Source organism: Lingula anatina, chromosome 8 (assembly GCF_051362555.1).
Source record: "Lingula anatina isolate TDL-2025a chromosome 8, LinAna3.0, whole genome shotgun sequence".
Taxonomy (NCBI): domain Eukaryota; kingdom Metazoa; phylum Brachiopoda; class Lingulata; order Lingulida; family Lingulidae; genus Lingula; species Lingula anatina.
Window position 1 is genome coordinate 7094868 of NC_141774.1, and position 24373 is coordinate 7119240.

At 36.6% G+C, this 24373-nt stretch overlaps 1 protein-coding gene and 1 long non-coding RNA gene across 2 annotated transcripts; one reads left to right on the forward strand and one right to left on the reverse strand.

The window, feature by feature from the left end:
• Positions 1–1341: 1341 nt before the first annotated feature.
• Positions 1342–4071, reverse strand: LOC147760274 (uncharacterized). Its single transcript, XR_015335637.1, has 2 exons — positions 3058–4071; positions 1342–2538 (listed from the first exon to the last, which is right to left on the reverse strand). It is a non-coding gene; the product is annotated as an uncharacterized LOC147760274 (long non-coding RNA).
• Positions 4072–5005: 934 nt separating this feature from the next.
• Positions 5006–20108, forward strand: LOC106157631 (uncharacterized). Its single transcript, XM_086994141.1, has 8 exons — positions 5006–5708; positions 6162–6365; positions 7065–7190; positions 12842–13012; positions 15881–16045; positions 16464–17212; positions 17858–17959; positions 18170–20108. Exons 2-8 carry the CDS (start codon positions 6266–6268, stop codon positions 18464–18466), a joined length of 1710 nt encoding a protein of 569 aa, XP_086850267.1. The 5' UTR covers positions 5006–5708; positions 6162–6265; the 3' UTR covers positions 18467–20108.
• Positions 20109–24373: the final 4265 nt, after the last annotated feature.

The window sequence follows — 24373 nt, forward strand, 5'->3', positions numbered from 1 at the left end:
GCCTTACCTGAAAAACTGAATTGTGGATATTTGGATTTCCTTTGAAGACAATAGGCATTCTGACACGAAGACCAAACATTTAACACTTGTCACAGTTAAACAGTTTAAAAAAAGATCTGAGTGGCAGCTAATACATAGATGCCTCGGTGCCTCAAGGAACATGGCTGGGTCCGTTGCTATTTGTCCTGATGATAAACGATTTAGATCTACCTCTTGGTGAATCTCTGTACCATAAGTATTTGGTTGACACAACAGTTTCTGAGATCTGTAGACAATTTGATGAAAGCAAACTACAGGAAATTACTGACACAAAATGGGGCTTGTCTAGGTCAAACAATATGCGATTAAACAGAAGAAAAACAAAACAAATATCCATATCATTAATACCAAGAATGCAGATATCCCTAAGCTCGTGATTGACAAATAAGATAGTGAATTTATAGAAAGGAATTAAGTGCCAGTTTTTTTAAGCACCAGACAAGTGCGGCAAGGTGGGGGTTCACAGAATTTGACCTTATTGGGCTGAAATACTTGCCTGAGGACCCTTTTAACTTCTGCCAAATGTTATGCCATAAAACTGTATTTCAAGGGATTTATGCCCAATTTTCTGTTTTTCCAGCTTTCGAAGCAGATTTTTAGTTATCATACACGTCACTCATATATATGCTTATTATACTCTTATCTAGCAATATATTTACTATGTACATGTATGATGTATTTTGTTGATCAATATTCTTCCCCCCAAGACTTTCAAACTAAAAATATAACCCACCTTGTCCACACTGTACCCACTTTTTTCACCCCACCCCCCAAAACTAAGTTTAAGCATGGCAATTTTCAGAGGGTCATAATACCCACTAGTAGAGGTCCGATGGCTGTCAAACCTGTATGGGTTTGTAAAGGAACATTAAAAATATAAAGTACAAAGGAGATCCTCGTGGCCTTTTCTTTTGTTGGCGATATATTTTAATATTAAAATATCCGAAAATTGTAAAATTTGAATGGGTGTTGCTCTTGTCTTGGCCAGTAATACCTGCTCAATTACTCTAATCACGGCAGATATGAACAATAGACTTTACAAGAATAGGCAATTGCCCTATAACAGAGCCCACCTTTGGGATTTAAACCGTCATATTCATATTTTGATGACTTGTGATAGAAATTTATGTAGCTTTGGTTAAGACATAAACCCTTTTCAACCTGCTACTTGGTCTCAAGTTTTTACCCTTTGCTAAATAGCTTCCATCTCGATTGTACACCTGGGAATGGTATTCCCTGTAATACTATAGCTTACAAAATTAATTAAAAATACTTTTAGTCTAATAAATTTAATTATTCAGAAAATAAAACGACAAACAACCCACATTTTTCTTACATTTAATCATATAAAGAAAACTGTTTTCCTTTAACTTTTCTTTTCATCTACTACTTCAACAATTATTGGACACAAGTGGGCACCAATCACACACACAACTTTAAATCAATCAACAATGTTTCATTATGCATAATCATCTCTTTATTGGATCTTTAAAGTTTAAGTATAAATAAGCAAATTATTTGGAAGTGTAGCAAACAATTGAAATCTTCAAACTGGAAAATACTTATTACCAATAACTTAATAAATGGGTGGAAGGCATTGTAACTGCCATCCAAGACTACTCCTGTCACCCTTAACTGAATAAGACACCGACAAAGTTTTGACTCAAGATTTAAGTGAATGTTTCAAAAAAAAAAAAAAGTACACTTGATTTTCATTCTACAAAAACATCAAAGTAATGCAAATCTATATTATCCAACTGAATCCCCTTCCTGAGAAGAATGAAGAAATAAGTTGAACTTATGTAATGGTGTAATTCATGGATTATTTTTCACTACTCAGGACCAGGAACATATATTGCTGCATTCAAATATATAAGTCAAACTGATCTTTTGCTCCAAGGAATAAAAATATGATATTCAATATCAATATCTCAGTAAAATCTTATCCCATTTAAAGGTGGCATTCACGGATATCTTCAGTAAAATGAAACAGAAAAAAAGCAGCCATGATCCTAGGTTTCAAAAAAAAAAAAAAAAAAAAAGAACTCCGAACATTTATCATGGGACTCAACACCTAAGCGGCCAGAGGTCCGGGACACCTTGAATTGAATTTAAAAATGCGGAATTCCACGTTTCTGGGGCAAAAATTCATGTCTGAAAAGCTCCTTGTAAAAAAAGGTCATCGAAAAGTGTCAGTTTTCATCATTTAATGAAGCTCCCATAAATTACTTCCTCTTGGGGGATCTCCTTGCTACTTGCTTGGATCATCATGGCTGACATTAGCTATCTGTCAGGTCATTGGTGTCCTTCCACTGTAGATACAAATACTTGTTCAAAGTAGATAAACATCAAAAATACATTTTAGTTTGTTGGCCAGTAAGTCAATCCTCTTCACAAAACTTCTTTTTCGGGTGCTTGGATTAATCACTATTTTCTTTGCCATATATATCTGATTCCTGGCTGCTCTTTCTGACCAGTCTCCAAATTAACATCTTCTAGCTAAAATAACAACAAAAATTTATTCTTTAATCTATTGAATGGTTTTAATTTTCAACCAACAAAATTTACCATGAAACCCCATTTTAGGCTACAACTAAACTTTATTTCATATATATATATATATATATATATATATATATATATATATATATATATATATTATTCATGTAATTGTGATATGATTGTTACCCTTTAAATCACTAGCAATGATCTATAAAAGCAGTATTATTTAGTTGTGAGGGTTCTGTAACTTGTTGCTCATACAAAAAAAAGTTTACACTGCTAACATGTACAGTACAAACATAAGCTCTTTTCACTTTACGTAATAACAAATTTGCTGTGGTTCTGAGGGTCAGAGATAGCAGTATTTAGATGATGACTTAGCTTCACTTGTCTAATTACTATGCATATTTAATTCAAACAACACAGATATCATACCATTATCAACCTTCTGTCTGTATGAAAATTCGGTGTGTTAATTAATTATAAAGATGTGACGAATGTCAACTTTTTAATTACCTGGGCCCAACGAACTGAATATCTTGGCTTTGTCTTGATAAAAATTTGGATACACTGTGCATGAAAGCTCCCGCTTGGTCCGAGCAAGGAAAGTCCTACAATAACAACTTGGTTCGAAGAAGTAGTTGACGTGTTCTTGCAGCTCCCCAAAGTATCCATAGCATGTGACGATGCGCTGGACACACGACTGAGTCGAGCTCACTCTCCATTCCTCTGATCTGATGACATTGCCTCTCATTAGCCTCTCACTCTGCATGTAACTTTTAGCATCGGGAGGTGACCCCAATCATCTCAGTCGTATCTCCTGAGTATCGCACAACCTTTCCGTCTTTGTAACGGTCTACAGAACAACAAAGTATGCGCTTTGCTGCTTGAAATTCGGAAAATCTGCAGTGCATTCATCGCAGGTTTTCCACCACTGCTACTTGAAACTGTCATGGCCGCCTACACGAATTTAGTTTCGAATGCATGTTTGCCCCCGTATTTGAACTTAGCATATACTTAATATCCAGGAATCAATAAATAAAAAGTACAGAAGACTATTTAAGTTAATTAGTCCCTAAGTAACGTTGAAATTAACTTAAACATTCTTGAATGCAAGTCGAAACTGTGGGAAGCAAAAATGTTTTACGATAATGTAGCCAGAAAATAGAAGAATTTGCGTCGCTGTTGCAAAATTTGTAGGGAAAAGGCCACGCCAGTGTTTTAATTTATGGTAGGCCCCTTGTCCATATTTTCAGTAAATATCAGTGATATTATCTAAGGTGCTCTACTAGTGGAGATATAAGGCTATTGACAGGGCGGGTATCTGCGGCAGTCATCAAGTGACCTCAAATAACCTCGGTAGTTTGTAACCATAGCAACGGATTTATGATATAAATCTCTGTCGTTATAAAGATTATATATCCATCTTTCAATTGTGGTATTGACCGAAGTAATGTATTGATCACTTGATGCACATTTGTGAAGCAAACTTTGATGAAAAATACACCACTCACACAGCTGAAAAGTGAGACGGGAGCCACGCGAGGCAGTGAAATATGAATATGGCTGTATCTCGACAATAACGCAAAGGAAAGCTTTAATATTTTACAGTTAAATTAAGGTCACAAAGGTGATTAACTGTGGGCAAAATGAGTGTATTCTGTGAGAACCCCACCTTGCCGCTTTTTGGCTGATTTGCCTGGTGGTTAGAAAAACTTGCACTTAAATTACTTGGGAGTGTAAATCTCTAATGACCTCACCTGGAACGTACATGTAGACAAAATCACAAAAAATAATAATGAATAAATAAATAAATAAAGCAAAATGATTCATTTTCTACAGCACCTGAAGCGTGCAGGCCTTACAACTGGTGACCCTCTAACTTATTACGTGCCAGGCGGTCATAAGGCCATGCAGTTTTAGAATATTCTGCCCCATGTGTGGCACTTTGGGTTAACAAATGAATTGACTGCCCTAGTACAGGGTAGAAAAATCTCAAGGAAGAGCTCTTAAGATATAATTTAACCTGATCTTGAATATGGCGCTGCTCGTGAACATAGTTAACTTGAACTACTGAGTGAAATACGTCTCAATGCAAACATTGTTTATTAGGATATCAAATGAATCGGATCATATATTGAAATATCTTTAACAACCAAACCAAAATGTAAAATATTTATTAAGGGAGCAAGACCTAGAATTTAAACCAAACGACCGATGAGTGTCTTTTAAACCAGTGTGATATAGTGGTTTCAAAATTAACTGATAGACTTTAATTTCATTTTTAACCTTCTATTTTAGTTATTTTGTTTTAAATTTGTTCAAATATGTCTTTTTATATTCCTTCCTTTCTTATTGACTGGTGGTTTTATTCAACTACAATGCAATGAATGTAATTATCCAACCCTCGGGTTGCAAATTTGGTAATAATAATAATGATAATAATAATACTTAAAAATGTACACACACTGTATGTCAAAAGTGAAAATTAAACCAATATAAATGTGTAATTTATAAGAACACTTCACGTAAAAACCTCGTATATCAAATTATATTTGACTAAATCATCATGACTTGTATGTGTTTAATAAAGCTACCAAAGCAAACGTTTGAGTCTTGATCATTGTTTGTCATATATTGTCATTTACGAAATTGTTGTGAGTTCATTGCATGCAGGGATGTTGATCAGCAATGAGCTGCTTATGGGAGTACACACGGCAAAATCAGTCAAACCCGGCTTATTTCTAGAAGAGCGTGGTTGAAGCCAAAATTTTACTGATAGTACACCCTAATTATTTTCCCTACCACAAAAAGAGATTTTAAAAAAAAATTAATGAAAAAAAAGACAGATGAAAATAATGTCAGATGACAGCCATGTTGCTAGTTATGATGTTTTCTGGGAGGGCGTGAACATTATGGCGTTTAGTTATACAGCATAATAAAACAATTCTAGACTGCTGCCCAACGTTAATATGTTGTTTTGAAGATTGAAGCCAAAGTCAATAATATCTGTGCATCATTTTTTCAAACAACAGGTCAATACTGGATACAGAATTTGAATTGCTATGGAACAGAGGCACGCCTGGCAGATTGCCCCCATAGCGGCTTTGGTGTCATCGACTCATGTTCCCAGTCAGATTATGACGCCGGCGTTCTGTGTAAAGGATGTGAGTAGATATTAAAGGTGGATCCAGAATCCTTCCTCTCAGTCTCAATAACAGTCTGAAAAATCTAAAGACAAAGAAACCAAGGAATGCAGTCCCATCACCAGGAGTGTTAGTCGAAATGGGACCTGTTTTTTTTTATTTACACTGGAAATATATGCCCTACCTGACTTTGTTTCTCTCACACCTAAATAAAAATTATGAAAAAAAAATGAATATAATTTAAAGTTTCGTTTAAAATTTATTAAAATATTTTTCAGTAACCCCAACGGGATTGATTAAAGACTTCCAAGACATTACTTTAATAAGCATATGATGGCAGAGAAATTTACACAGCAGTTACAGGGTTTTGTAAGTTTTTATCCTACTTACCGGCGGACCTGAATTGTGATCACACCAACAGTGCATTGTGCAGTGCTGTTCTAAGTTGTTTCTTTCTATGTTTATTTCCTTCAGCCAACGACGGAGAAATCAGATTAATCGGCAAAAGCCAATACATTGGAAGAGTGGAGATATTCTATGCAGGTAGCTGGGGGAGAGTGTGTCATAGCGGGTGGACAATGAATGATGCCAAAGTAGCCTGTAGACAGCTTGGCTTCAGAGGGGCACTGGGTTACTGGGGAACGTGGTCGCCGAGAGGGACTTCGAGAGTTGTTCTAGGTATTGCGTGTTTGTCTGTATGTATGTTCATCCGTATGTATGTTAGTCCGTATACATGTCTCTGTGTTTCAGTCCGTCAATCTGCCTGTTTGACTGTATGTTACTGGCCGAGATCTTATCTGATTGCTTGTCTGCTTGTGCTTCTTTGCACTAGTCTGTCTGTGTGTCTGTCTGTCTGTCTCTCTCCTCGTGGATGCCAGTTTGCTTCACTGTCCTTCTTCTAGAAATGATAAATAAACGCTCAATACATTTTGGTTGGGAAGGTGTTATTACAGACCTGATAAATATAATTATTGTTTTTGTGCGCGTGTATGATCACTTAGTTTTGTATTAAAGTTGCAATATTTTCTGTAATGCAGCCCACGGAAAAAAATGTGGGTTTGTGTAATGAAATGTAATGGCATGTTATCTTATGGTATATTTGGATCCCTTGATTAGACGTGTTTTTAATAGTTAATTAACAATTATGTTTTTTTCTTACAACAAAATGTTGGAATTTGCATGAAAGTTGCTAAAGATAAAAGCAACTAAAACATATTAGACATATTAAGACATTAAAACACACAAAAAAGGAATTAAATAAAGTGATGAAAGTAACCGTTTATTTCAGTTTTATGTTATTTTAATGTACTTAAGTCGCATCGCGTCACATGCATAGTGTGTCTTTTAAAGACGTAAATTACAAGTATAAACTTCCAGACCAGATAAGCTGTAACGGCACAGAGAGTCGACTGGATGCCTGCCATCATGGATGGGTAGGATACCCCAGTCCATTGTCCTGCTCGCGAGATTCAAACGTGGACGCCTGGGCCGCCTGTGAAGCTCGTGAGTATAAGCATTGCGATGGCATCCAGCATTAGGCCCTGTCGCACTATAGTTCTCATACGTTGGGAAGAAAATAATAATTCATTCTAGCCTATGAATATGCCTTTGAGTTCCTTATACGAGCGTATCAGTAGCGTATGAACATAACCGCATGGGTAGTGTGCTTCTGATTTATTGTCTATTATGGTTTGATATGGATATAGTGCATGGGTAGAGTACATGTATATGCAATGTAAAACTGACGAACTAGTAACGTAGGGGGCGTGTCTCTGACGATTAATTAACGTATGTATTTTAAACGTTTGTCTGCCGTAAGTTAATATATATTTCGAATATATGTTTACCTAACGCACGATTACCGTATGACAAACGCATCCTGTGCTTTGTCTTTTGTTGTAGGGTAGATGTAGATAATTTTGAAAACCAGTTGGATTTGTTCCAGTTTGCATGCCAAAATTATCAACAAATTAGATGCACACTACCCATATATTGTTCATACGCTCATATGCTCATACCTACAATGAATACTATATTCCTACGCTCATATATCAGCCATTCCACGAAAAGGGGTACAATTCCAAAACAAGAAATGCAGTGATATGAACTTTGCAAAACTGGAAAACTTTTTATATTATTTTGATGAAGAGGTATTCAGAGAGTAGTAGAATAATTTTAACCCACACCATTACTGTATTTAAAGAAATATGCACGTGTAAACATGGTACAGTATTTGATTCGTTACGGAGGTTAGGTAACATCTAAATTAGGTTATATTTCAATCATGCCAAAGGTCACAGGCTCCATATTTGATTCAATTATTAAGATTTTGTATGTATTCAAAATATTATTGCCCATTTAAAATATCTCTTCAATTATAGAAAATGCGGTGCAAACACATTGGTGATAAGTGGCTCGTTTTCTATAAATACAAAGGCTGAGATATTCCAATTTAAATATTTTATTAATCGTTGGGGACAGATTTGCTTTTTTATCATACTATTTGTTTATGAACAAAGGGCTATCAATCTATTATGGTATGAGCATTGATCAATGAGCACACACATATCCAGTGTTCAAATGAAAAATGAGTAATTTCGTAACGGAGGTTAGGTCATTCTACATAGGTCAGCGATCATATATTTGTTTTGATATTTTTAGCTTAAGGTAGACTTTAGAAGTTGAATTTTGAATTTATAGTATTACAGATACGACAAATTTACATAATAACATAGAAAAATTGATAAAACATGTTTATTCAAACCATTAAATGGCAAATGGTTACGACGGGTTGTTTTGCTTACTTTCAAGGACTACATAAATACATTTACCACTACTGGATACATTTCACCGCTAATATGTTGAACTATGTATCTGTAGAATTCACATTCCATATTTTACCAGAGTAAGAGTTTAATTTATAATCTTAGTAACAGAGGTAAGGTAAAACTCTAGTCTAAATTATGTCATACATTTAAACCGTTCAAAATCTTTCACAAGAAAAGCTTCGCGGTCATTAGATTTTTTTCTTTCTCTGTAGTGTTTTTGTCGCTCTGTATATGTAAGTGGCATATTGGTGTCTGTATAACAAAACATTAAACCTACATGCACATGATCGCAGTTATAGGCAATAAAATACAACAAAATACCCGAGAAAGTTGATGCATACAATCAAATAGGCCGACAATAGACACGTGTTTGCCAATAACTGTCCATTTAAAGTTACTGGAAGCATCTAGAAGATGATAAAAACTATTATGTGCTACTGAAATAGTAAAATAGGACCTAATAATCCCGCAGTTCTACCTGATAAATGTAACTGTTGCTTCAATGCTTAATATATTTCGCCATATGTCTCCCGCGAAAATAATGTCTGCTACATGCACGTTAGTGCTGATGTCAGCTTGTACCATTTTTCTTGCCAAGACAGTCCTGAAACTACTCATTTCGCTTAAAATCAGAATGATAAGTTCAAAAAGGCATCGTCAAGTGACAAACGGAAATCAATTCGATAAAACAAATCACGATTTACCCTCGATTTTATAGCAAACTGGAGTAAAAACTTAAATCATTAGCCTTTCTTGATAGAATTATCAGCTATATATGTATATTTTATATCTATATTAATGCGGGGTAATGCCTTTAACAGCAAGCAGTATGAATGCATACTACATCAGAACATACAAGTAGAACTACTTCTATGATCAGAATTAACTCACAAAACCACAGAAATAACGTTTTAAAGTATTAACAGTCATTTTTATAACAATTAACTTATTTCGTAACGGAGGTTAGCATAACGGACGTAAGGTGACACGCATTCTTTTTCAGTTTTTATCCTCGGGATAACTTTGCATAACTATTGAATGAATTTTTTAGGAAGAAGTTGGTCCTTGCTTAACAAAAATGATATTTTTAACTTTCTAAAGCAACATTTTCTTCAAATTTGATCCGTTACTGAGGTTAGGCTCTTAAATGCGACACCCTTGTGAGTTAACATTCTCTATGATGGAACGCATCATTCAAAATTAACAAATAGCACTGTTTTATTAAACATCATGTATTATGAGTTTGAAAAATGCACAGGAAGGCCATTTAAGAGCATTTTCTTTTATTCTTACATTGACTTAAAAAAGCGTTACGGAGGTTAGGGGTTACTGAGCGACATTGATTAAACTATGACAGTGACGTAACTAACAACAAATTCGACAGAGAACACCATGTATGATAAAAAGGAACATGAATCCAAATTAGTTGAGGACTAAAAACACTAAAACATGGGAAAATATAAACTTTTTCTTGTGGCAAATAAGCTAATATACCGAAGCGACACGTCGGAATCGTGCTTTTTGCGGCATATAGACCCCCGGGGTTCCCGTCAAAGCAAGTGGTACTATATTAATTGTTGTTTTTTAAGTAGAACACATCGGGTCCTGCTAAAAAAGGGTAAAAAAAGCAAAATTGCAGATGCTTCTACTACCGAAAATAAGCTGCGACAGGTATTATTCAGAATTGTACCCTTTTTCGTGGAATGGCTGATATACGTTACTCAAACGCTTATTTACGGGACTCAAATCATCATATACTCAAGTCAGTGCTCATTATACATTACTCATCCGTTGTGCTTACGTTGACATACCCCTCATATACCGGGTACTATGGCATGCCCTGAAATACGACCATACTGTAAGTGCTACCCATTGGATATTCAAACACAAGTTATACAACATTAACACGCTATTAATAGGCTATTTGTACATCTTATACAATTCTTCTCATACGTTTGGAACCAACGATAGACGCTCAAAGTAGTGCGTATAATCGAATTTATACACAATATTCGTACGTACCTCTATCACGATTGGTGAGACAGAGGTTAAACAGGGATGTCGCTTTGCTCTGAAAAAAATATATATATATAAACAGTAGACATATTTTTACAACTTTATAACAATATTTTAAGAACACGGATGGCAAACAACGTTTAATAAAATTTTGGTTATTTATTATTATTATTATTATTATTATTATTATTATTATTATTATTATTATTATTATTTTGGAGGGCCTTCACTTTCAAAAGGGCACAGAACACTTGTAACTGTGTACCCGAAAAGAAATATACACACTTGACATTTAATATGGGATATTTTTTTTCCAGATCATTTTTCATCAGTTTTTCCTATTTTGCTGGCTGATAAATGAAACTAAGGATTACAATCGTGTTTTAACAACTTTTAATTATCTATTTGATGTCATTGTGACATCAGTTCATTAATGGAATTCGCCAGTGAAGCAAACAAAAAACACATTGCCTATTCCATGCCATACGACAACCATTAAAAGAGGTATTTTGGACCTCCATGTTTCCCAAATTATTGTCTGTAAAAGAGTTACACGCTCCACAAAGGACCCTCATGTCAGTGTCTAGTCACAGTAACGGTCGTTGTTACGTCTGACCTCTTGTGGCTGCTACCAGTGCTTTCAAGAGGCAAGGTATTCCTTGGGATAGGTTTTTAAAGTTCAATCTGGAATAACATTCCAGACATCGGTCAAAATCTGTCCAATTTGATCCAGTTTTGTTGTAGGACATGTAGGCCATTGATTCGGCGAGTAATGGCCTACCCACATATTGTCTATGTGCTTCAAATATGGCGATTTTGATGACCAAGGTAGCTGCCCATTCACTTGCTTCTGTAAGTAATCTGCTATTAAAAGTGCTCTGTGTGAACCGACAACCTTATCGTACAACCTAAAATTGTTCCTAAGTTGCCCCCTATCAAATTATAGCCGAGTGGTTCCCAGGTTATTTCTTTATTTGATCTGGTTCAGGTTTTCGTCGGTTTTGGCACCAATGTGGTACCCATTCCAAATACTGACGCTGTTAATGACCTTAATCACTTTAGATGCGGCAAACGCTTCATCGTTGGCCTCTTCTGGATATCTGTAAACTCTGTTTTGACTGTTGAGCGGAGCAGGTAAAATTTGACCTCAATAAAGAAAGCCACGAGGTTTCAGTGTTCAACCCTGAAACAGTCAGGGTCCCCAATTCATTAGAGAAAGATACCACGATGTTTTGCTGTTTACAGTGAGTACCTCGGAGGTCTTCTGGTATTCTAACCTGCTAAAACCAATTTGGTGTTCGCTAAGGGCCTGGAAAATGCGTTTTGGTGGCAATTTTCCCCTCATTCTGAACGTACTGGGTGCTTTTTGTTTAGTTGCAACAGCATATCCCGAAAGACATTGGGTCCTGTACCCTGGTGGTAAGATTTCAATACATTGGGTGTGGCCTCTGTGTGGGTACATCAGTTTCGCCATTACTCTATAAAACTGTGCGGACCGTTTCGTTTGGCGCAATTATCTGTCCGGCAATGCCTGTCTTTTTCGCACCATTCTGCCACAGATTAACAAATTTGTGACGCAATGAATAGCTCATTTTACTCACTGCAAACCCGACCACTTGCATGCAAAAAATTTAATTCATCTATTCAGTAGTTGCCGACATATGGATACTCTTTTTATAGAACCATGCTTTGCCAAAGCCAAGCTTTGACCTGCCCTACCCAATTAAATCACTGCATATTACATAATGCAGCAGCGCAACAAATCTGGTATTCAGTTAATTGGTAGCAACACAGCTGACTACACACTTATATGAAACCTGAGTTTGTGAAAAAAGAACGCATTTTCACCTAGGCATACCTTCCAAACTAAAATATTCCATATTAAATGTCAAGTCTTCTCCATCCAAGTGTACCGCAAACTTTCATAGTCCCATTCGTAACAAGAAAGAAGGCAACAAAGTATAATGATTCGAGATTTGGTCAAACAAGGCAAATGTTGTTATATAACCCTACTACCCTAATCATTTGAACAATAATAACTATGTAGCAAATTGTTGCCTGTATTAATGTTATGGCCTCGGGTATATATAGTCTAATTATATATATAACTAGACTAATCATCTTACAAGCTATGAAGTAACGAGTCAGCAGAAATTTTGAGCGAAACATGGAAAGGGAAAGGTGTCGTTTCTCTGTTATTGCAATTGTATTTCGATGTCTACATTTGTTTCAATTCAAAAAAGATTTTGATAAATAAGCTTCTGTGTAAGATATGAATTGCAATCAAGTCTGACACGTTTACATTTCTAGCTGACGATGGCCAGCTTCGACTGATGGACGGTAACGGCTACAACAGCGGCCGTGTGGAGATCAAGTTTGCCGGAATATGGAGGCGCATTTGTGACTATGGATGGGGAAGCAACGACGCCGCAGTTGTCTGCCGACAGTTGGGATATAGCGGATATGTTAGAGCCGTGACAGGTAGAACAGCATATCTTTCGTTTTTATAATTAAAGATGTACAACTTACGGGATTTTCGAGCCTAATATAAGTTGAATATGCTAACTAGTGAAGCCGGGCTTTGCATTTGAATTCCATGTTTTGTACCATTTCTAATTTTAAAAATAACTCAGCTTTGAAAAAAAGGAATCAGAGTTTATTAAGACCTTGCCTTATGATATATGAGAAGGATACAATCGACATTAGAGGGGTGCCATCGCGCTGAATTGCAAAACATTTGTAGCTTTGCAGAATATTTAGAAAATAGAATATGACCAGGCTAGTAATTTTGAATTTGATGAAGGGACGTGTACGAACTTTTGGGATTTTGCCTCCATGTACGTTCCTTTATAGCAGTTTTTATGTACAGACACAGATGTGTCTGTACATATTGCCATTACCTGCGTCTGTCGTCGCCGTCGTCGCCGATGCCGATGCCGATGCCGATGGCGATGCCGTCGCCGTGCACTTTCACTATAAACACGATAATTGGAACACAGTTTTATTTTTTGATTTTATATTTACTGAGCTGATGATCGAAAATCAGCATGATCGGGCCATTATAGTACAAGTTATGCTGTTTTTTCACTTTTCAGCATATTTTCACTTTTCAGCATATATGCAACACTGTTAACACATTTTAAGGAAAACCGTTAGGCCTGTTGTCATGAAACTCACAGGAGTAATCAATCTTACTAAAACGCAGGTCAAGTTCGAAAATCGGCATGATCGGGCCACTATTTTAGTAGTTATACTGTTTTTTCATTTTTCAGCATATATGCAACACTGTTAACACATTATAAGAACAAGGCAGCAAAGCTGTCAAATGTACAGACAAAAAGCAGGAAATAACAAAATAGGCTACTGTCAATTCTGATGCAAAAGTACATTATGTTAAACTGCAAATTGAACATCAAATTTTAATTATGCTCAACAGGTAATACCAATGTAAGTAAAATGTGAAACAAGTATAAGGCTTCAGGCCCATGGGAGTTCAAGTTCACACTTTGAAAATGTAAAACTTCCAGAAAAAGAAGTCAATTAGACTGCTTTTCCAACTCAGACTGCATTTTAGTCCTGTATTTCTTTTTTGAAAGTTTGGCAATCATTAGTAACATGGTTTTCCCATAATGGTCATCATGGCAGCAGCACCCAAAATTGTGTTTTCTTCTATTCTGATGCAATATTACATAATGGTTAACAGCATAATGACAATCAATTTTTAATAACAAAATATATGTATCATGGATTTTCAGAAAATGTGACTAGCCTGGGTCTTCAAGCCTGTGGAACTTCAAAGTCACACCTTGAAAATGCCAATATGTGAAAAATTAAATTTTCACAAAAAAACTGTTTAACTGGCAGATTGCATTGCCTACTGAAGCTGTATTTTAGTTCCATGTTTCTTTCCTGTAAGCACAGTAAGTGACATGGTTTTTCTTAAAAGGTAATCATGGGAGCAGTGCCCAAAATTGTTTTTTTCAAATTTTGATGCAATATTACATAATGTTTAACAGCATAATGACCATCAATTTTTAATAATAAAATATTAGTATCATGGATATTCAGAAAATGTGACTAGCAAAGGTCTTCAGGCCCATGGAACTTCAAAGTCACAACTTGAAAATGCCAAAATGTAAACAAGACAGCACTGTTCTGAAATGTTTTTTCCCCATTTTTAACAATTTTTAACATAAAATAAAATTAACAGTTTACTGCCATTTTTATATGATCAACTAAGAAAATTGATGAGATGAGAAAAATATCAATAGAGCAGTGTTAAATGTCCAGTTTCTTCCATTCTGAGATTCTGAACATAGTGAATGATTGAATCTGACAAACTGCAATGATATGAGTTTATTTCCATTTTTGAAACTTTATTACACAATACACGATAACATGTTTACCATCATTTTTACAAAATCAACTAACAATGTTGTAAAGATGCAGGAAATGTCAAACAAACACTTTCACGTATCTTATTAGTTTAATAATGAGACTGTTAACATGCCTAAAAACTGAATCTGAGGAAATGTGAAAAAACAGCATACCTTCAAAAATAATGGCCCGATTATGCTGATTTACGAACTCAACCTGCATTTTAGTTAAATTGACCACTCCTGTGACTTTCATGACAATTGGCCCATCTGTTTTTCTTATATTGTGTTTACAGTGTTGCATATATGCTGAAAAGTGTAAGAAACAGCATAACTAGTAAAATAGTGGCCCGATCATGCCGATTTTTGAACTTGACCTGCGTTTTAGTAAGATTGATTACTCCTGTGAGTTTCATGACAACAGGCCTATCGGTTTTCCTTGAAATGTGTTAACAGTGTTGCATATATGCTAAAAAGTGAAAAAACAGCATAAATTCTACAATAATGGCCTGATCATGCTGATTTTCGAACTTGACCTGCGTTTTATGAATATTAGTCAGCTCTGTAAATATAAAGCCAAAAAGTAAAACTGTCTTCCACTTATGGTGTTAACGCTGAAAGTGCACGGCGACGGCGACGGCGACATGATCGGCGACGGCGACGGCGACGACAGACGCAGGTGATGGCAATATGTACAGACACATCTGTGTCTGTACATAAAAACAGATAGGCCAATTGCCATTAAACTCAACGGAGTGGTCAGTCTTACTAAAACGCAGGTTGAGTTTGAAAATCAGCATAATCGGGGCATTATTTTAGAAGTTATGCTGTTTTTTCACATTTCCTAAGATACAACTCTTAGGCATGTTAACAGTCTCATTATTGCACTAATAAGATACGTAAAAGTATATACGTATATATATTACTGCGGTAAGGGTGACACTTTTGTTTATTGCTCAATTCGACAATTCAGATTGGACCCAAAACAGCAGTGGCCCTTTTTGGCTGCTGAATGTTAGTTGTCTAGGAGCAGAAGTTAACATCACAGATTGTCCACATGACGGAATAGGGTATTCCACACATCAATGTGACTTACACAGTTATGATGACGCTGGTGTCTATTGTCAGGGATACTTACGTAAGTATATAAATAAATAAAGTATATATAAACGCTTATTTGTCGGTCGGCTGGTGTAAAACGAATGCGTGTCCCCCAGGAGAACTACCCAATTAAATCACTGTATATTGTATAATGTAGCAGTGCAACATAAATGGTAGTCAATTAACCAGTAGCATCACACCTGATTACGCAATTGTCCATTTACATTTCTTATCTGGGTTTGGATTTTTTTTAATGACTGCATTTTAACCTAGGCATACATCTGAAATTGAGATATTTAAAATATTTCGTTAAAACTGTCAAGTCTGTAGTGTTACTGAACGGAAGTAAATACTTCGTAAAAATGAACGCTGTGAAAATGCCTGGTGAAAAAGTGCGATATCTGAAAGTGTATATCAAAACTAATCATTGACAATTACAATCCATTTTCTACCAGCGGGTGTCACTTTCCCAAATACAGCCACCACCACATCGAACACAACGACCACACCGACCACAACGACACCAACCACAACGACCACACGGACCACAACGACCACACCGACCACACCGAGCACACCGACCACAACGACCACAACGACCACACCGATCACAACGACCACAACGACCACACCGACCAAACCGATCACACGGAACACATCGAGCACAACGACCACACCGACCACACCGAGCACACGGAACACACCGAGCACACGGAACACACCGAGCACACCGACCACACCGATCACAACGACCACAACGACCACACCGATCACAACGACCACAACGACCACACCGACCACACCGAGCACACGGACCACACCGACTACACCGATCACAACGACCACACGGACCACACCGACCACACCGAGCACACGGACCACACCGACCATACCGACCACACCGATCACAACGACCACAACGACCACACCGACCACACCGAGCACACGGACCACACCGACCACACCGATCACACGGATCACACCGAGCACACCGACCACACCGATCACAACGACCACAACGACCACACCGACCAAACCGATCACACGGAACACACCGAGCACAACGACCACACCGACCACACCGAGCACACGGAACACACCGAGCACACCGACCACACCGATCACAACGACCACACGGACCACACCGACCACACCGAGCTCATGGACCACAACGATCACATCGAACACAACAACCATCGTTGCAGTAAGTCATACTAGAACGAATACAGAACAAGTTGATCTGCAGACTGACATATTCTTGGACTAAATATGACCGACCCACATTAAAATCGGCTCCGCTAATGCACTAGCTGTTGGTGTCCCCGTCTCCACAAGAGTTTTTATACATCGGAGTCGAAATTTAACCCTTTTAGTGGCCTGTATGAGGGTGGGGAGATCCTCAGGGAATAAGGTGACATGTTTTTAAGCAGGGTCGGTCAGTTAGTCTGTAGATCATATGTTATGAATGCGGTCTTAATTGATTTCACCGTTGCATTTTTGATTCAGCCATGTTTTATGTGCTATTCGGAGGACTCGTATTCGACATTTCAACATATTTACTTCGTGAGACAGATAACCGCACTGTATATACAAACACTACTCCATTCATATGTACGGAGGGGCTTTCAATAAAACAGTATCATTTGTGTTATCAAACCATTTTTCAATCCAAAATATGTTATTTTGTTAATAGCTTGCAGTCAGACCTCATCAGGGCATGGACTTTATTATCGCCTTTGTATTGACTGGCAAAACACATATTCATATCTTTTATATAATTTTTGACAAAATAAATGTATTGATTTTTAAACTTTTAGTGGGCACTTAAATATGTGATATTTCATTTCAGAGAGGACCTACATGCTATTCGTGCTCCGGCATCCAGTGTTCCAAATCACAGAGCATTTTGCTTTCCTATTCTTTGGCATGTTCTTATGGATATGTGTGCTACGTGAGTCTCTCTCCCCCTCTCTCTCTCTCTCTCTCTTTCTCTCTCTCTCTCTCTCGTTTGCACATACACACACATACATACACACATGCACGTTATGAGTACAGCATATGTACATCATTTGTGCATGCGCAGACAAAAGCACAAATGATGTTATTTTTTTGTATGTTGGATAAATGTCATTGTGATATGGACAAACGTATTTATTTGCAGACCTCGGCCTCGGCCTACGAAAGTTACAGTCTGTTCTACAGTTCTTCCACCATTGCCTACAGCTACAGCCGCGGGTGCAGGCGTCTGTCATCTTGTACCAGTCAGGAACTCCAGGGGAATACATGCACGGGAACTAGGACCAGTAAAGTATGTAGGCAGTGCTGCACTACTAACTACTGTAACAATGGCACACTGGATACGTCCCAAAGCAGCGCCAACAACAGAGGATCCGGTCCAAGGAGTGCTTGGTTTGACGTCCTCTACGCGTTTTTGTTCTTTATCTTTGCTTGGAATTAAAGCCACAGTGTGCCCGCTTTACACCCTACTGTGACAGCAAACTCAAACAGTTTTAACTCTGGTACAGATTTATTGTGGAATATTATATTCAGAACTATTGACAGAATTACAATATTAAAAGTCGAAGTTGGGTGTATATGTGCTGTAAAGTTAAAGGGATAATAACTCTTCGTGTGAGATCTATATTTCACAATAAAAACATTGTGAATAACTCATAGAAATATAATATATTCTGTTTTACCACAAAAAAGGCAGTTATAGCTATTATTCTGATATCTGAGTTTGTTTTTAGAAAAAAAACTTAAAAAAAAAGAAAAACAGGGACTAACTTTGAATGTAAAAATGGATTCATTAGTCATTAGTAAGTATGGGGAAAATTGTTGTTTACTCCAGGAAAATCCATTTTTTGACCAAAACGAAGAGTTATTATCCCTTTAATAACTTCCGCTTACACTAATTACAATTAGTAATAAAAGGGAAATCATCTAAGGCATTGAGTGTAAATTAAGTTTCATCAAGAGTCAACAATTGTAGAACATGTTTTTAGTGTCAGAAAAAGATGGAAAAGGTCAAAGCCAGTTACCGTCTATGTGATTGGTTAATTTCAAAACAGATTTTAATTTCGACCAACTGTTTATCACATGATAACTGAGTTTTGGATATTGCTCAAGTATGAGTAATGCAAATAGTATTTTTAATAAGTTTAGTTGAAAACTAGGCTCTTAGACATTGCTAACGATTGGATTTAGAATGTTGCTATATGAGGTGGGTGGTTGAGGGTCGATGATTAAGAAAGCTAGCTCTTGCCTGTTGTAGAATATCTAACAGTAAATAAGAGCAGCTTGCTACTCAAATAAAGAAACTCTGTGATGCGATTTTTCCGCTTTCCTTTATTTTTAAAAACAGAGAAAATCACTGAGGCTATGGGAATCACGTGAACTACTGGGCCTGCTGCCCCTAGTTGCCGCCATTTCTGAAACACCCAATAGAACATCAGGATGATGGAAGGGTATTCAGTACAATAGTTTATTTAAGCTTTTATCACATGCTGGTTATTTCGGTAACGATAGTCCGAAGATTCTACAATTCGCACCGCCCTAATCGCAGACTGACCCAATGTGGAATTTGAAATTTGGAACTAACCGCTAGATGTACCGGTAGTTCAAGAAGAGTTTTGGTCATTTATAAAAAAAGGTCTTCAAAACAGCATATAATGTTTTAACAGTATGTTATAAAACGCTCATAAAACTCCACAAGATGCGCATGACATTATCATAAAGTTATGTAGAAACAGTCTTCGAATCTTTACAATTATTATAAGGTTACCACAATGTTTTGTTAGCTCGGACATTATTTTGCATGGAATGTTTCGAATGCTGTTGGAATGCCGTGAGAATATTTAGAATGCAGTCATAGTGCAGTTAGAATACTATTCAGATGAAATTCGATAATTTTCCACTTGGAATGAATTTCGAAAGTTTTTAACATGAGCAAAACATTCGGGCCAGCTACAAGAATGGGTAAAAATATTTGGAATGCACTCGGAATTTTTAAAATGTTCTTCGAATATCCATATATATATATATAACAACGTCAACCTTCGGGTTGCAATATTTCAATAAAGATTATTATTATTATTATTATTTAATTATCTCTTTGGCCATTAATTTTATTTGCAGTAGCACATTGAAATAATTATGAATATGAAAGTAATCACACAGTTGCATCACTGCCCTGCCAGATAAACACTACGTAGTCACTTGAACAGTTGTTATTTACTGTCAAAGTAGTAAACGTTGTCTCATAATACCAGTTGATTAAAACCACACATTTCCATCACTCAACATGAATAGGTAGATTATACATTTAACTGAATCCAGTAGATTGTTTGAACCACTCAAATCAGTACAGATTAACCGTTTTGGTCAGTTACCAGTAACTCATTGAAAGCAGTCGTATAGGCATGTAAGTGTGAGATAATACACTGTCACCCGAGCGATATATGCCATAACACCTCGAGCGTCAGCGAGAGGTGTTCATGGCATATATCGCGAGAGGGTGACAGTGTATTATTTGACATACATACCGAGAAAAAATACAGTCATTTCATCCTAAAACACCCCTAAAACCGAATAAAGTGACCCTATATCACGCTCTAGAGATGTTATACAGAATAAACTCGTCCACGTGCGCTGGTCACCTCCCGCCAAATTCTTACGTAATATCTGACCAATTTGGTCAATTTTTGCTAAATACTTGTCGTCGACATTCAACTGTCTTGAGAAGTATTTAATCAACCGTCGACACTGACCATGCACGTCTCAGCTGAGCCACACCTAGCTGGGACTGCTGCGGAAACAAGGTCCCAAGGCAAAACCTCTACTTTTTAGTGACATTTCTGACAAAAAAGGAGCGTTGGACCGAAATATAGTCAAACTAATTTTTCAGAAGTGAAAAGGAGAAAGAAATTTACTTTTTGGTGATATTTCTGACAACGAGGCAGTTTCGGAATATATTCAAAATCGACGGATGTTTATTACAAGTTCACGGGAGTAATAATTCTAGTTTTTTCTTATTATTTCTGACGACGAGGCGGTTACGGAATATAGTCAAAATCAAACGGATGTTCATTTCAAGTCCACAGGAGTAATAATTCTACGTTTTGGTGACATTTTATTACTACGAGGCGGTTTCGGAATATTCATGTGCTGGTTTTCAGAGCATTCATGTGCTACATGTAATTACAAGTTCAAAGGGGGAATACATTTGATTTTTACCGATATATCTCATAAAGAGGAAGAATGAACAGCTTAAAAACAAAAGGTAAATAACACAACCCTCGTTAAAAAGTTATAGATTTACAAATAATTTGTATGCACGTGTGGCTTAAATGTAAACTAATTCCCGTTTTCAAACCATACCCATATGATATGACTTAGTGTAATAAAATGATAAATAATAATTGTTAAACGTGAAAAGGTTATGCTAATTTTTTAAGAGCGTGAGAGATTTTAAATTTGTCTACTGGTACATGTAGGTATATAACGCAAGCAACGTCACTGTTCTCTTGATGCCAAGAAGGTCACATGATCACTCTGTTTTTGGCTTCCAGCATTTTAAGAGACCTCGACTGATTTAACCAAGATGTAGTCGTGAAATTCTAGACTACATCGAGGTTAAATCCAAGTTTTCCGAGAGACGCTACACAGAAATGTCGAGTGAAGCGAGACATTTTTGGGTAGCGGCTCGAGGTTGCCCTCGATCTTCACTGAAGCTTGCCTAAATGGACAGGCTTCAGTGATCATCATATCGCCACGGTCATATAACATCCCTAGGTATGTAAAATGTTATAATTGAAGTGTTTATATCTAAGTGAATGTACTGTTTAAAGTGATCGAAATGTTAACCGTTTGGATTGTTTAAAAGGCCAAATGATTATTTTACAGTTTGGTCCACTGGATATTTAGTCAGATGCATATTGACCGAGTGAATTGTTTAATATTGAACGCATTTTCGGTTAAGTTTAACTGATCAGTTTTAAAAGTGTGTATAATGGACTCGGACGAACGAAACGGGTTCGTTAGACTTAGAGCGTATAAGATTTGAGTGCGCAAGCAAACGTAAGTGTATGTTTGCACACTCAGAGTGAGATTAAATTTTCATAAGTCTGTGTTTAATTTTTAAACTACACATTGTAGGATTCCAGGGACAAGTGCGCCCACCAGTTCCCAAACCCCATGGAGTGTACCGACCGCCCCGGTGACCATAGATCCCTGGCCTGAAAATGCCTCCTCGTATTCTATCGATATGGACTGGCAGTGGCAACTGAACACCCCGATTGGAGAGGTATATATATATATATATATATATATATATATATATATATATATATATATATATATATATATATATATATATATATATATATATATTCCTTGTGTTGTTGTGATAAATAGAACCGAATGAAATGGCTGCCATGTGGTCCCTGTGCATATCAATTAATAATATTGAGACCTGCAGTTATAATTCACAGAACTATGCTGAACAAGATATACAGGATCGACGTATTTCCTTAAAAATGATACTACCAATATCACAATAGCATACAATACTGGGAGACCTACGTTTGTAGGTGCATCTTGATGTATCGATGTATTGTTGAAAATATTGGTAAGGATATTGTAGCATCCATGAATGACAGTATTAGGAGGAGAAACCGTTTATACTAGACGCTGATCCTGAAAAGAAGCTTACAAAGTAAATTATCATTTTTCTCTTGGATTGCACATTTAGGGATTTTATTTGAAGTAATGTTGTCTGTTTATTCCCGATATTTGGGGTTAAAATCGTTTTAGAATTTAATAATTGTCATTTTAAAATGGACAGCTAAGCTAACATGTCCATTTTTCGCACCATAAGTTTTATAGGATGGCCACCCTGAAATAAACCGTCATGCATTTGTCTAACATAACACAGTGACAAACCGAGTATAGATTACCGAGGAAATTAAAAAAACATAACCCGCACGAAAGTGCAGTAGTATCGAAGTAGCAAAGAAGCATTAACGAAGAAGTGGTGTGGAGCATATTTGCAGTAGAAATGCAATATAACTTACTGCAATTCTACTCCAAAAAGTACATAGGTTTTTACAGAGAGGAGCATTAATGCAGTAGACTAGCAGCATGGATAGAAGCATGCCTCAAATATGCTAATTAGCTATCAAATCGAAGCAGATTTGAGGCATGTTTGCAGTATGATTGCAGTATGATTGCAGTAGTCTATTGCGCTGGAGTATCTACTGCGTTTTCGTGCGGGAATAGCAGGGTTGCAGCATCTACACTTGGGTTGTTTTCTTTATACATGTACGTTCAAAGCAAGTGTGGTAAAGCTCTGGGCAAAAAGTGGCAACAGGGTAAAGTGATAAATAGGCGAATACAACTAGCTGTTGTATTTTTTTCTGGGGGGAGGTCAATGTGTTAAAATTTGTCCTTATCCGCTTAAATTGTATGGAAATAAACATTTCAATACTAAATAATGCTGACGCATCATTTATACAGCGGGGTGTATTTCTTCAAACGGGTTTATGGCATACTATCTGCAGCGTTTTGGGATGATATCATAATATCGCTTTCAAACAGGTCTCCTTCACATGACTAACACTATTGTTTACGCCTATTCAATCACATCAGAAAAGACTATGCTCTGGTGACGGGGAATATTGGAGGGAGAGCGTGTATTTTTCAGGTGTTTACTTTTTTATTGCACTATGCATTCAAGCTATCAAAATTACGTTATTTTTTGTGCGAGAGGAAGTAATTTTTTTTTTTTTGTGATATTAAGTCCATAATGCACTGTATAATTTAAAAACGATCTTCAGCTTTTTTCGTCCACTTAATATGTCATGCATCAACCTCTGTATTTCTTTGAATTATAGCTTTTATATCCTGTTTCTATAAACACAAAATTAGTATATATAGTGTGGAAGCATTGTTTAAAACCCAGTGTAACAACATGCAACCATGGGTGTGACAGAGCTGTGTGTTATATGTAGCAAGGCCTCATTTGCAGTGCAATATGTAGTCTTTTTCCTTCTCATGACAGGTAGGTGCATTTTAATTTACATTTGCATTTCAATTAAAGTTAGATGGGAGTACTAGTATCCCGTCTGTTTACGTATGCATTAGGTGTTCAATATAATTGTATATAATAAACCATAGGATAAGGTTTTGAAAACAAGTTAAATCACCAGCGTGTGTCACTTATATTTAAATCCTGCGAGGTGTTTCTTGAATCATTTTTTGGCCTTTGCTCTTCACTTATCTTCACCGGCAGGTTTTTATGGTGTAAAAGTAGTTTGTTCAAATGTTTCTTTTAATTACCTACAGGCTGCCATTTGCAATTTAATGA